The 15,231-nt window shown below is 40.6% G+C and overlaps 1 protein-coding gene across 1 annotated transcript in view; it reads right to left on the bottom strand.

Moving 5' to 3' along the window:
- Nucleotides 1-15,231, bottom strand: part of CACNA2D4 (calcium voltage-gated channel auxiliary subunit alpha2delta 4) — a 168,469-nt gene that overhangs the window by 8,876 nt on the left and 144,362 nt on the right. The window contains exons 28-34 of the mRNA XM_079992286.1: nucleotides 14,805-14,849; nucleotides 12,461-12,523; nucleotides 11,448-11,518; nucleotides 9,905-9,980; nucleotides 6,478-6,530; nucleotides 2,994-3,049; nucleotides 1,748-1,768 (exon numbers count right to left, since the gene is read on the bottom strand). Coding sequence (XP_079848412.1) covers nucleotides 1,748-1,768; nucleotides 2,994-3,049; nucleotides 6,478-6,530; nucleotides 9,905-9,980; nucleotides 11,448-11,518; nucleotides 12,461-12,523; nucleotides 14,805-14,849 — 385 coding nt within the window. The remainder of the gene's footprint in view (nucleotides 1-1,747; nucleotides 1,769-2,993; nucleotides 3,050-6,477; nucleotides 6,531-9,904; nucleotides 9,981-11,447; nucleotides 11,519-12,460; nucleotides 12,524-14,804; nucleotides 14,850-15,231) is intronic.

The raw sequence follows: 15,231 nt of genomic DNA, 5'->3' as shown, positions 1-15,231 counted from the left end.
TCTTACATGTTGAAGCTTTAGTGACATATTGGAACATGGGAAGTTACTGGACTATCTAGCTCAGTATTGTCTACACCAATTGGCAGCAGTTCTTCAGGGTTTCAGCTCGAAGCTATTTTCAGCCCTACCTGGGAAATAAGGATTGAACTTGGTGTCTTCTTCATGCAAAGCAGGTGCTACACCACGGAGCTATGGCCCATCCCCTGTTGTTGGGTTTACTGGTAGCTAATCATGATGACAAATGGTGTAAACGATGCAAAGAGTTTTAATATTTATCTTGGTTAGCTATATCTTATTGACATAAGGGCAGCTCCCATATTTCTTATTTCTATAGACAAGCCATTTATCAGCCAGCCTTTGTCTGAATGGTGGAGGGGGAATAAAGGGCTAGAGCTGCTTATTCAGCCAACCTGTAATCATATCTGCTTCTCTAACATAAATAAATTATGAGAAAGTTGAATGAACTTATTTATTGAAGTTGCTCTAGCCATCAGAACCTGACTATCTGCAGTTGTCTGAATACAGTTTTGCTGGATTTCCAGTTGAGTGATTACCACCTGTCCTCATGCAATTCTGCAAACAGACTGAAGTTTCTTTCTGATAGATTCTTGCCCACCTCTAGCTAATTATCTCTACTTGCATTTTGTACCTACTGAGAATGCAAGAATGTCCTCTCATGTTTCTTTCTGAGCTCCATATTTGACCTGGATCCTCTGATTATTATGGATCCTTTTAGAGCAACCATAGTACATGGGAGCTCTGGTTGGGGCTCAACTAAGGTTACATCCCTTCCTGCATGATGCAACCACCACCATGTCTTTTCTCTTGCACGAGTGGCACCTCCCTAGTCCACCCTTCCTCCTTTCTTCATCATCCTGCTATTGTTGGGTTTACTGGTAGCATGCTAATTATCATGCAAACACTTAGGCCTGGCCTGATTCAATTACCACTCATGAACAATTGAACAGAGGAAATAACTCCTTTAAGTTCTTACTCTACCTCTAGACCTTGGGATACCAAGCATTATTTGAGACATCAGGCACCAACTCCAGAAGCAGCACCTATTGGCCTGGCCTAGTATGACAGATAGCAAGATCAGATTGTAGATTAAAAGCACCATAGGAAGGCCTATACATTTGTATAATGTGTAAATGTATTGAGAATGAAATGGGAGGGAGGGAGGGGGGTAGAATAGAAGATGGAATGCTGATAAACCTTGCAACTTTTCAAATACTAATTTGTTCCTTTATAATGGACCAAGCTTGCTGTAAAATACCATTAATATTGAAGGGCAAGATTTGCAAATATCAATATAAGATTCACTTTAGCAGTGTACAACAGAATTCTCCACCCATTGCCTATTTCCCAGTAAGAACTGCTGCCATGCAACCTTAGTTCATTTCAGCAAGGCTTATATGGGTGAACCCACATGCTTTGCACAAGCTGCTGCTGTTTGCACATATTGGCACATCCCTAGAGCTGCTGTACATCTTTATATTCAAGGTTACAGCTGGACCAGCAAGCGCAGAAACTTGCAGTGAAGTATGCCAATCACAAAGTGAGTGGTAGCCCAATAATTAAACAAGTAGTGATATCTCTGTTTTCAACCAGGCAGTCGCAGCTAATTCCTGAACAGCTGTGAAGTGGGAAAGGAATTGCCCCCAGTTTTCTGGGCAAATCTGCTTGGGTGTTCTCCTGTTTCCAGAAAATGGAGATCTTTTTGCTGCACTATAATGATTCTACTTACCATGATGGAAAACAGCCTTGGCTATATAGGTTGCATGGCATAACATGTGATGCAGATGAATCCATGATGATGATGATCACAAGATGGTGGTAGAATTCCATGGTGAAGACACATGAATAGGAAGAATGGGAAATGAAGAAAGAAAGAGGAAGAATGACATGGTGGTGAAATGAAGAAATTGTTCACAATAGCAACAATGAGTGTGAGACTACTCCTTAAAATTCACCTGCCTTTACAGTTAACTAAACTGCTGTTTCATGAGAAATATGTTTTATTGTCTTATATCCTTCTTTCCTTCACATAAGCCTATGTGAAGTGAATGTGATTTACTTAAAAATACGAGAATATTTGACACTGAAAGCTTTGGCCTGCACACTCCTAAATGTTTAGGAGCAGGCAATGCTTTCAGAAACAAGTACAATATTGGAAGTACACCCTGGACTAGAGAGAGACAACTATTCTATCTGGTTAAAATATGTGTAAGCAACATAAGGTATGTAACCAGCATATTACTGTTGCCAAACCCTAGCAGGCAGTACCATAAGGAACATTTGCTGTATGAGATTGTGCTTTTGAAATGATTTCTGCCATTTATTATTATTTTTAAATGAAACGTATTAAGAATTAATTATATTTAGAAAGTTCTTTCTTTCTTTCTTTCTTTCTTTCTTTCTTTCTTTCTTTCACAAAAGACTGTCTGTGTTTTTCTACTTTTAGCTTACATTGCTGTTATGTTTCAAAAATTATCTCCAAGAAACGGAGGACAGGAATGGAAGGAATAAAGTTTCGTAATTTTAAGAGCTCATAGACAAAGCGACACTTGCTCAGAGCGCATGTGATCCACAGACCACAAGTTACCCACATTGCTGTTTTAGACACTGTACCACAGGCTTTTAGGGGTCTTAACACTGACACCCTTCCCTGCACGTTCCAAACAAAGTGCATGTAGATGAAAGAACTGGCCCACTGCTTCAGCAAATAGTTGTTAGTAGTCTTCCATCCACCTCATGGGATACCCCAACACAGACCACATATATGAGCCGACAGTGTTATTAAACCTTGCCAGTATATTCTAGGGTGTCTCAATAAAGGTGAAATGGAAGCTGGCAAATAGATTCTCAGTGCCAACAGGGTGACAATGTCTCTGGATTGTGCTAAATTGCATTCGTATGTGTGATTCCTTCATCCAAGCCCAGTGGCTGCAAAATTTGTGTGCTGTGAGCTGGCTGCATTCCCACATACTCACCATCTGCCAAATTGTCTGTGTGCCAGAAGCCAGATATGTTGAACTCCAGAAAGAATCTGTCAAAAGACAGGGGGGGGGGGGAGAGAGAAAGATGTATTTTACGCTAGCCTGGAAGGGCAAAGGTGTTATGCAGGCAGACAGTCCCTGTGATTTGCTCTACTCTAAGCTTTTAGTCTGTAGGAGCAACCTAGAACTTGCCTTGCTGTTTCTTTTTAGTTCACACCTGAGCCAGTTACTTTAAATCTTCCTTCCTTTCTTTTCAGAATGGTTAATTGTGCCTTAATCCTAAAATAAATTACTAGCAATTCCTGTGGCAAGGCTGTCATTAACACTGTGCTCCTTGTGGCTGGGAGGGAAATATACTCGGTCACCTTGAAAGCCATCTGCTCCGCGACGGTGGACGCTGGTATTCAGTGCCCAGCGACAGCTGTGGAGTGTGCCTAGCAAGTTAATCTCTATGAAGAATCTTGGAATATGGCCCTTGTCTCAAGTTCAAAGGTGTTTGAATCTAACACTTCAGTCTCTGCCTAGTATAATCGTTGATCTCCACTGCACTACCAAGGAGGCGCTGCTGGTAGTCCCTTCATTGAGTACTTTCTAAGGTGGGGGGCACAACACACAGTAAAGCCTTCTTGGTGGTGGCTTCACATTTATGCAAATCCTTCCCATTGCATGTTTGGTTGTCTTCCACTTTCTGTTTATTCATATGGCAGCTTAAAACATTATCTATTGTCACAGGCTTACAAAACATAGCAGCGGAAGCCTTGTTTGTTAAGCTCTACTGTGCTGCTGACCTTTAAATGTTGTTTAATAGTATTTCATGGCTATATTTTTGTTCAGTTTATTTTTAATAGCTATTTTCTGGGTGTGTTTATTTATTTTTTAATGTGCTGACAGCCATTGCAAGTTCTACATGAGGGGGAGAATGGTATCTACAATGTATATTGGAAAGCTGCCTGTTCTCTATATATTTGGACGCCTTAATATATCATAACCAAATTAAGCATGATCAAAGGCCAGGTTTTAACCTATGTTTGTATGCAATTGGGCCTCATTTTGAATCAAGATGGAAAACCAAACCTTTCAAAGGTGCACTGTGTTAGCCACTGATCACAAAATGACGCCGATTTTTTGGGTTTCTGAGAACTTCCGAGCAATGCTGGGTATGAGGTTGTTAGTAACAAATATATTAATAATAAAATATCAAACATACTCATGAATCTGCCTTTCTTCCTGAAACCCCACCTCCCACAATGTGTCACCTTGGCGGAGATGGCAAGTTAGGTCTACTCCATTAACATATTTTCCTAATAGGAACAGGATTGTCCCCCCTTTATGTTTTCAACAGAGCAAATTATTCAAGTTCATTAGAATTTGAGAAGGGAAGGGTAAGTCTGATACTTGTTGATTTACATCCATGTAGATACTCACAGATACTTTGTTGATTTACATCCACGTAGTAGAACATAAAAGTGTTAATGTTAGTGACATTGGCTCACTAACACACAAAGCTCTTCCCCAGGGAAAAATGTATCATTGCTGGGCAAGCAAGTGCCTCTGCCTGCCTTCTTCTGTTTATGACATCAGAGTTCCTGCTCCCCAGTGCAGCTTCTTTCCCACGCTTAACAGCCTTAATAAGCAGGTTTGCATATTATGGACTTCCACTTGAAATCAGGAACTCTGGACCCCTTTACTGGCCCTGTTATATATGTTGTACTGCTACGATTTTGTACAAATCGGTTCCCCATGTTTTCGCAACTGGAAGGTGTAAATAATTAAACTGCCTACTTGATAATGCTGCTGGAAGCCTCTTGGGTACCACAGGAATGAAGGCATGACACAAATGCCTCTGCTTCATACGATGGCAGGATTTTTCCTCTTAGAGCTCTAATGCACTAATCCCATGTATGTGATGCCTGCAAATCACATGGCTTGTATGCACAAGCCATTCTCCTTCTTCATGTAGTCTTTATCTCAAACTGGAGAATTTCCAAGGTCAGCACAAGCAGCAGACTCCACCCAAGAAAAAGATGCAGAAACTTGGTAGCATCTTCTGTGGTGTGCGTGTGTGTGTGTGTTTCCTGTGTTTCTTGTATTTGTGCTACAAAGCATTGAACCAGAAGTGAAGCAGGCTCACATGCAGATATTCTCTTACTAAAATAGGGCCCAGATGTTTTATTAAACAGGCCCAGTGGCACAATTTTGTCTCTGTTAATGTGACTCACCTGACACTTCCATCCTATGAACCGAAATCTCCCTTTTACCTGATTATTCCATTGTGATGCACTGGCTTTGGTACTCATTGCTACAAAAGACATTTTTACAACACAAATCTGTATTGGATTTACTGGTATTGTCTCCCCAAAATAATTCTGGAAGTTATCTTGCTGGGAACTCTGTAAATGACCTTTCAAAGAATTATAGTTCCCTAGGGAGAGGGAATGACTATTAAAACAAGTTTGTGGCTACAGACACACTAACCCATTTGCTGCACAAAAATGCAGTTTTTCTCAGTCTGGAATGGTTCATGCTTATGCTCAACATGTTGCTTTCAACACCTGGGATAGCTCAGTCAGTAGAGCATGAGACTCTTAATCTCAGGGTTGTGGGATCAGGCTCCATGTTAGGCAAAAGATTCCAGCACTGTAGGGGGTTGGACTAGATGATCCTCGTGGTTCCTTTCAACCCTACATTTCTATGATTCTAGATTGATTTAATTTCCTGCTGCCCACAAGGGTAGATGTGGTTACTTGGTACACATCTGAAAACCCTCCATGCCCTTTCCTCCCTGTATATGTCCCAGATGAATGAAGAAGCAGTGATTGCGATTTTGGTATACCTCCACTCACAACATCATTGGAAATATGTGCATACACATACATGCACACACCACCATCTGTTTTCAAATGGGCACACTGTGGGGTAATGCAGAATCAATATGCAAGGAACTTTTATTTTCTGAATGAAACTGGTTTCTCAATAAGTGCTTTTCAGGGGCCAGAAGTATGCAATACATGGTCCATATTGTGTGTGGACTACATAGAAAAAACAAGTACTCATTCTCCATTGATTTTAGAATAAAATGTAGTATGTAAGTAACCTGCCTGTAGAAACGGGTGTGTCCTAAGTTTCATGGAACTGGAAATCCATTGATGTCTCTCAATTCTACATTTTGGAATAACAGGACTATCTATATAGCGACTGCAACTTTCCCAGCTTCTGCTTCTAAAAGTTAGGACTGTCAATTGCTTCAGGACTGTTTTGAATATTTTCTTGTTTATTCGCTATTATAGTCACATACCGGAATTTTAAAACATGTTTGTGCCAGTAACATCAAGCCCCACCAATTTAAATTTCCTCATACCTATTAACGAACACAAGCATTAGTTGATTAATACACTGGTGTAAATGTACTAAAGCTTGCAGTTATAGTTTCTAATTCTAATGATATTTCCCTCCAGAACTCCAAAATGTTTGTACTCACATGAGGAAGTCAGTTATCAGCCACTTTAGTGCTCCCAATAAGGCATAAACTGGCTGTTGAAAAAGAAGAAAGCCAAAGAAGAGGAGTATTTTACAGAGCCCACAATTCCAGAAGCCAATCTACAAATTAGGAGGCAGATTCTAAGAAGCAGCAATATGCATACAAGTCAGCCTACTACCAATAATAATTCTGAACCTCATCTTTGGAAAGGTCGGAAAGCTTATCGGGAATTCGCATGAGTCTTTGAAGACATAATTACTTAACTGGCTCTCTTCAACCGTAATAGCCTAAATAGCTCGTAGAAAGAAAGAGCTAAAGCTATTTGTGCGACTAAAACTTTAGAAAACATTTTTGTTCTAACGGTGGAAAATAGTGTTTCCACTTCAAACTGTACACAAAAGCAAAACACCACACAAACCTTGTTAGTAGGAGTGCCTAATGCAATAAGGCCTCTAGCATATAAACTGGTAGGTGCTACACAATGCAGAACAATTTTAATATCAGGGGATTTCTAATCCTCATGATCATGCTGAAAATGTGGATAGTCTCATCTGAAGGATTTAGGCAACTCTGCTTTGGAGCAAAGGTATTATTTTTCTTTTGTGGGAATATGACATGTGAGGTATATTTGTATATCTTAATTCTAATATCATTCTCAACTACAGTGTTATATGAACTCAAAGCTATATCTGAGTAGAAACCTAATAAGGTCAAAGGTTCAGTCTGTATTTTTTGTTCTCTCCATTAGTGCTTTCTTCTTATAAACAACAATGGTGACATTTCCAGGGATTACTTTTTTGTTTCATTCTGTCAGGCGAGCTAGTTTCCAAACAGCAGGGAAAGGGAACCTGTGGCCCTCCAGATACTGGACTGGAGAAGACATGGGATTTTAGCTGTTATATTTCCAGTTTCTTCTCATGACCATCACTCCAACTCCCCCCCCCTTTTTAAATGTCTGCTCATCTCCAGCTCTCCTCACAATTTGTTTATTTATATGATTTATGAGTTAATTTCCATGCTTTTGTACATGCTCAAAGCAACATTCAAAACATTTCTTAAAGCACCTCATTAAAGTTATATAAACAAACAGACATGATAGAGTGAGATTCATAAAACGATGAATGAATTAATGATGAAAGCTATTGGACTGATATCCTTGTCTTTTGACAAAAAGGTACCAAAACATAATTTTAAAAGAAACGATGAGTTACTCAACCAAATTAGGTATGCCTCATTTGCATAGTTTTATTGTAAAAGCTCAATTTGAATGTTTTGGTTTTAGAATTTGGAGGGTTTTCTGCAGCATTTTAAGATCCCTTTGGCCAAGTGCTTGTCAGTGCTTGTCAGGTGGAGTGGCAAGATCAGAAGAGCAAGGATGGGCCACTAGATGAACCTTAGCAGGAACCAAGGTCAAGCATTTTGCTGCTCTAACCAGACACAAGCCTCTCCAGGAAACTTTAATAAGTAGTAGGACCCCTCCAGATGGGTGGGGGATTTCGGGGGGGGGGGCTATATTCTGTACTATGCCATTGACACAGTAATACTGCATTAGTGGTGGGTTTATACTGGGCCATCTACACATCATTCTGCTTTATTACTTGTTCTCTAATGCTTCCCCAGCATTACCAAACATTACTGCTATCTGGATGAGCACTCTTGCACTATAGTGCAGCAAAAGCGAGACACCCCGGAACACTTGTACTGTATTATTAAAAAGTTACAGAATTTCAATAGGAAACTATGGGACATGCACCAACAGGGAATGAAGAAGTATGTCCATCCCAAAACTTTTACCACAAACAGTATTGTAAATGGTATCGTGCATATCACCACCCCAATACAATGAGAAGCAGAAATAATTTTGGATGCACAATAAAAAAGATGTCTGAAGAAGCCTTTAGGCTTTGCCATATGATCAATTCTGACATTTTGATGTTTAAGAAAGGCTTGCCTTTACTGGGTTTCTTAGTTTTACTTGCTGGTGACAAGCTAAACCACTGCCTACCATATTCAAGGCGCCAGGTTCAGGACCTGTGGTGAGCTTATATTGTTTTTACTCAGAGCTGGAATAGCACTACATTTTCACATATCCACCCAACTCTCCTACAAAGGACAAGGCTAAATCTCCTAAAGGACTAGAGCTAACATGGGTGATAAAAAGTCTTTTCATTTGCAGTAACAGTCCAACTGTAATTAGTGAGTGTTTCCCTATTTAGTTAATACAAATTTAATTATGTAATGCCAGATACAACTACTTAGTTAATCCAACTCCTAACAAACAAATCCTATTCTGATCAATTAAGGGTGCCACAACCTGAAACTTTCCTGGCACAGAACTAGTAGACAGCAACAATTTCATATAGCCAAAATTGGCCCCAGAGTGCTCCAATGCAGGATTAATTCAGAGTTCATTTTGATTACTGGTGAAAGATGCAGCAGGCATAAATTGAGATGGGGGGGGGGAGAGAGAGAGAAAAGGAAGGAAAAATTCAGCAACTTTCCATCCCTAGAATGCATTGTTTCTGGTATCTTCCATCTTTTCCAAATTAATACACATGTACTGCTATTTGGTCAATACATGTAGCATGAAACAGATCCCAGGATCAATTGCAGAACGATGGGTCAATTTTTACCTGTGCCTTTCCCCATTGAATTTTGGAATTGTTTTGCTTGGTCTGCTGACTCCGGCTAAATGCATGTGTGAAACAGAGTGGAAATTACTTACTTTGGGAAAGGAAAATTGGAGACGGCTAATTGGTTGCTGGATCAGAAATATATTCTCACTATGCAAGTGCCACATTTTTCTGAGCACATAGGCTGTAGGTGAAGGACAAAGAGTGGCACTGGGAATCTACTGTTTCCCTGTAGTGTCTAGCTCTTTTGTGAAACCTTGAGTGTCCCTTCTCACAGAATAGCAGCACTCTGGACTTGGATGTTTTAAAAAATGACCACCAAAAGGGTTTTAATCATCATCTTTGTTGTGACACCAGCAAAAAGATATTAGTGAAAAACCAGGAAATATCCTGTCCTGTAATAAACAATTAAAATCCCCTTCCCAGTCTGCCTTCACTGGCGTCATCAGATAAGTGACGTAATTGTGTCCAGCCCCCACAATCAGAGTACATGGAGAAGAGGACATGAGGGAAGACGTGCCTTGGCTTCTTCTTCTGTCCTTGCATAGTCCTCAAATAAGAGCACAGGAAAAGCAATCAGGCTTGTAGCAAAGACAAGGATGATAAACACGATTCCGCCCTCAGTGTAATCAGCAGGGGAAGCAAAGGCACTTCTGCCCTCACACCGCTCTCTGCTGCACCCCATGCCTGGCAACGATGGTGAGCAGAATGACTTAAAGAACTGGACCAATGCTGCTCTAATATATTTTATTCCGTGTTTTATGTATTATGTAGAAACGCTTACAGATACTTACACTGAGAAGAGGGCGTGCACCACTATGGTGGTGGTGGGGCATTTTACACATGGCTTGGTAATCGTACATTTTCACCCTGCAAAAAAAACAACATAAAAAACTGACAAGTGGGCCAATGTGTTCAACACACCAGCTTAGCCCAAGAGTCCACCAGTCTGCCTAGCCCACTACTGTGCACTCTGATTGTATAGTGGTGCAACGGAACACCGTGGCGCCAGAAGCAGTTTAGTCATGCTGGCCACATGACTTGGAAACGCCGGCTCCTTCGGCCTGATGCGAGATGAGCGCCACAGTCCATAGTCGCCTTTGACTGGACTTAACTGTCCAGGGGTCCTTTACCTTTTTTAATTCTGTTTGAAGGTGACTTTCAAAGGTCTAGCAGTTGTTTTGCCCAGGTCTACTATGCGAGATTTTTAGTGGACATGCCAGGAACTGCACCTGAGATTTTCTGCATGCAAAACATGTGCTCTGTCACATGCCCTTTGCTCAACATAGCTGCAAACACATTCATTTGTCCCGCATGAATTCTAGCCTGGATCTGTCTTCACACAGGGAACAGCCATATATCCTCATCCTAATAATTTAGTTTAGTTTGTGCTTAGCATTGGATTAGCACAACAAGATCTACTCCCATACAGTGTTTGATTGACTGTGGTATCTGATGAAGAAACTTCTTACTGATGTCACAATATGCCCCTACCCTATGAAAACATAGGAAACTCCTTTACACCATGTCAGATCATTTTGCTCATCATTGTCTGCACTGACTTGGCAACAGCTCTCCAGAGTTTTACACATAAGTTTTCACCAGAGAAGCCAGGGGTTTAACCTAGAACCTTTGCATACAAAACATGTGCTCTACCAATGAGCTGCAGATAATGTTTGAAAGCCTGTGACCTGTGCTACGCTGCACAGGGAAACATCGGATGGGAATAGCAAACACAGTTAGCTTTGCTCACATGGTTCTGGGCTCCCATGCTGTTCTGGTAACATATAAGGGCCTCTAAGTCAGGAACATAAATGGCCTAGATGAAGCCACATGAAATTGTATTGCTACACAGTAATGTAATGTTACTTCTGACATTTAAAAAAGGATATGTGCTGTATTTTTGTGTAATTGTTTGTTTCAACATGCATTCTTAGAACACAAGCAGGGAAATGAAAATAGGTAACATTTTGCATCGGTGACATTGTGCACAAACTGTGTGACAGTGGATATAATCAGGAGTGATTCCTGTTACCGCAGCAATGCTTTTTTTGGCTGCTGCAATCACAGAATCGGTACTGGCTGCACCCATTATTATGCAGTTCACACATTACATTTGCCTATGTGAGTACGGTATGTACCTGGAGATGCTTGAATCTTTCTATGGATAGCAAATGTGAACAAGTCCTAACAACTGAGGCAATGTTCCACACCCCACTGTCTTCATTCTCTTTTTTAATGTTTAGCTGTGATAATTCTCGATGGGGATAAGGCATTTTGCTTCAACCAGGCTCTTCTCTGAAAGGAAATCAATACAGAGGAGATAGTAATACTTACTGTTTGAACATTCCCATGCTTATAAGCTGGGTCATAACAGAGCCATCCACTTCTCCCAAAAATTTGCTGGTCTGCAAGCACAGGGAGATAAAGAGAGAAAAAAGCAGAAACTATAAACTTCCTCAGCTTTTTATCAGTCTAGCTAATCCATCCCCACTACGAGTTTGAAATCCTATACTTAATATTGCCACTATGATAAAACAAGCCCTTTAAGCAGGCGGTGCTCTGCTATGTCCTCAGGCTGTTTAGCAAAGAGGGGTTTAGAGAAGTGTGTGGCACCATGGTCAATAAAAATGAAATGCAAATCTTAGCTCAGCCATGCACTCACCACGTGGCCTTAGACAAGTCACCATTTCTCAGCTTATCATCTAAACTATGGGGATAGTAATACAGTACAGGCGTACTATATGGTATGATGTTGTAAGGATGAAGCAGTGCCCACTATCCATGAAGATAGTGGGTTCCAACGAGATCTTGATGAGATCTCACAAGGTTTTGGTGAGATCTCGCTGGAAGCTGCCACTGGAAGTGGTGGCGGGGTGAGCAGGGTGCCTGCAATGGGTGCCACCTCTTGGACTTCTGCCTTCTGCTGCTTGTCCACCTGATGGACAAGCCCGCCCTGGCTGGAATGTAGCCTATTGTGCAAGAGTTACTTTCATTGCTCCACCCACTATTACCTCTAGGCCTGTCCAATGTTGGTATGCAGCCTCTAGAAAGTTGACCATGAGGTAATGTGGCCTGGTTTAAAAGAAGATAAAACTCAACCCTGAGTTCCTTATTGGAAAGGTAGGGTGCAATTATAGTTAATAAATATAATTATCTTGGGAGATTCACAAATTTGCACAAAGTCTAAAAAGTGATTAGTGCACGTATTCACTGTTCTTTTGGGGGAAAGCCTGAAGTCCCCTTGCTTAAGCCTTAACAAAAGAAATCTGCAGATTTGTCCAATTTGCTCCTCCCTGCCCCCCAGCTCTATAAACAGGCTTTATAAGTAAGCACAGAAAACTTCTTACCTGTTTGGAGGCTTTGGAAACGAGTATAAATCCATTATTATCAATGAGAAAGCAGTTCAGATTCTGAAGAGAAAAAAAGAATGAGGAAGGAATTTCAGCTATAGAGAAGACAATATTGCCTAGTATGAAAGCTTCTGCCTTACCCTGTGAGCTGCTATGATTCTGCTTCCACAGTTCTAGTGGTCTTATGTAAGCCATTACCATTAACTCTGGCTCCGGTTTGCTCCCACCACTGGCTTTTGAATCCATGTACACACAATGTTACCCACAACAGAAAGCTAACCACTTAGAGATTTCTAAACTTAATTTTATTGTTTTACAATCAAGCAGTATATAAATTTTGTTAAATAAATCAGATAAATCCTGTAGTTTCCTGAGAAATACAACTGTTTGATGTGTTTCCCCATAGACTGCCATTAATCTGAAAGGAAACTTATGCCACATTCGTTTTGCAATTAAATTGAGCTGTGTACACTTGAGACATCTATTATATTATTTATTAAATTTGCATATCGCCATATACCCATAGATCTCAGGGCAATTACAATATAAAAAGCACAAAATACATAACAAAAACTAAAAGCAGCCCAACAATCTCCCCCTATTGCACATGCACAGATGAGTTTCATGAATAGGAGCTTGGGGAAGTGCTATAGGGGCAGGTCTTCACGTTGGGTGAAGACATCCCTGTCCCCTCTGTGGTGTGTACAACAATCAGCAAATGTGACTTGGCATGCAGTGTGTGTGGGTGTGTGCCTGGGGAATGTCCTTGCTGTGTTTTAAGCTGCTAATGTGTACATCACCTAAGACTCTCTGATGTTTTGTTATTTCTGTGCTTGCTTACAAGTTTCCTGAATTTGATATCAGAGTACTGGTTGTACTTTTGCACTACTATTGTAGGCTTACACTCCATACTGTTTCCCCCCAAAAGTAAAGCATATTTGGGGGCTCATGCGAGGCTATCCCAGAATCCTGTTCCATTTGGCTTCATAGAGCTCATGCAGTTCTGTCTAGACTGTAGCATTCTTTGTAGCATCTTTGGGGCAAAGTAAACACAGCGGTGTACTGCAAGGTACAAGTCCGGTAACTCATTAAAAAAGCAACTGCAGGCTAGAGAAATGAAGTAGATGTTTTTCTGGAGCTCTCTAGCTTTCTCCATACTCCAGCACATGTTTGCAATTTGGTCTCAGGTTCCTCTGCCCCTTTGAAATCCAGCTTGCACTTCTGGGAGTTCTCAGTCCACATACTGCTTAAGCCTGAATGAACACTATATTCACATGCTTATCTTCATAATTAGTCATAGCTGTGGTTCTCACAATGTTTTCATAACAATTAATTAAACTTAATGACACTCTCAATACACAATTGATATTTGGGAATAATATGGGGTACTGCAATTCTGTAAGCTTTCTAAATGGATTCCAGAATTATTATGAAAGTCCAAGTCCTTCCAGTCCACATAAAACCCTCAAGAGGTTTTCATATGCCATTTTTCAGAGCCACATTGTCTTATCAGAACCTTCAAAGATGTATTTTTAAGGCTTCTTGCCTTGAGTGCTGGTCTGTAACTGAGGAAACAAGAGGTTCAGATCCTTGTTTAGCTAGGAAGTTTGCTAGGTAACCGTGAGCCAGTCCCGTCCCCCCCATTCTAACATACCTTGGAGACTAAAAGAGAATGAACCATATGCACCTTTGCATTTCTTGAGGAAAGGATGGGCTAAGAATGCAATAAAAACTAATGCATTTCTTTTTCTCACATTTTAAACAGCTCTGAGAGGTTAGGCTGATTAGTGGTCAGTAAATAATTTACATGTATAGAGCCACCTGGGTTCAAATTCTGGCTAGGGACCAAATGGGACATGATGAGGCTGTACTTTATCCACATCCCTACTTCATGGGGGTCAGGTCCATCATTTACATGGGTAAAACATGTGTAGAGGAAAGTGGAAATCTAATTTCCCTGCCCATCTTATCTCTCTGCGCTCTTCCGCTTTACTCAATTTGTCCAGCTCATGTCTGGTGTCAAAAATGAACTGGGAGAAAACTGCTTAAAGCATAGAACACGGGAAGTTTTTCTCTCTTCCCCTTTGCAAGGAATAGACCCACCCACTTTATTTCTGACGGTTGCCCTACCATATCTGATTTGGATCTCAGGCAAAGAGAATGGCCCTCAGCAATGAACCATCTCTTTCCCCCATCTGTAAAAAACAAAAACTAGCCAAGCAAATAAAAAGCAACAGGGGAATAATAATGATCCTGAGTCACAGAACCCTCAACTTACATTTCCTCAATTATAGGTCTGAACAATTTTTTTAAAAAAATTAATACAAAACTAGCAACTTACATCATTCTGACAGTTCAAGGGACACAGACCATCCACATCACTGCACTGGAATACAAGAGGAGGAGTTAAATAATGTCTCACTTTAGACTGCATTTACCTGGGCATCATTAGGTATTTTTACAGGAGTAAGGAGCAGACATGTCTAATTCAGGCAATATTTGCACATCATATGCTGGTGTGTTACATCCCCTTCAGCTTTCTCCACAAGAAGGATCATTTTAAGTAAGCCTATGAAAGAAGTGTCCCAGTGGTCTTTTCAGCTCAGCTTCCTAGAGTGGCAGTTGTTCTTTATGTGAATGTGGTTATGCTGTATTTTATCTTAAATTGGATTAAGCTACTTCACCATGCCTTGTTCACCATGACTTTTCTGAAATGTTTCCAACTGAGACATACATATGCAGATGTACAAGAAATATGAGCCTAGGAG

This window comes from Podarcis cretensis, assembly GCF_951804945.1.
Source record: "Podarcis cretensis genome assembly, chromosome: 10".
In the NCBI taxonomy this organism is placed as follows: Eukaryota; Metazoa; Chordata; class Lepidosauria; order Squamata; family Lacertidae; genus Podarcis; species Podarcis cretensis.
The sequence above is the reverse complement of the archived record's forward strand: the minus strand, read 5'-3'. Positions and strand labels throughout refer to the sequence as shown.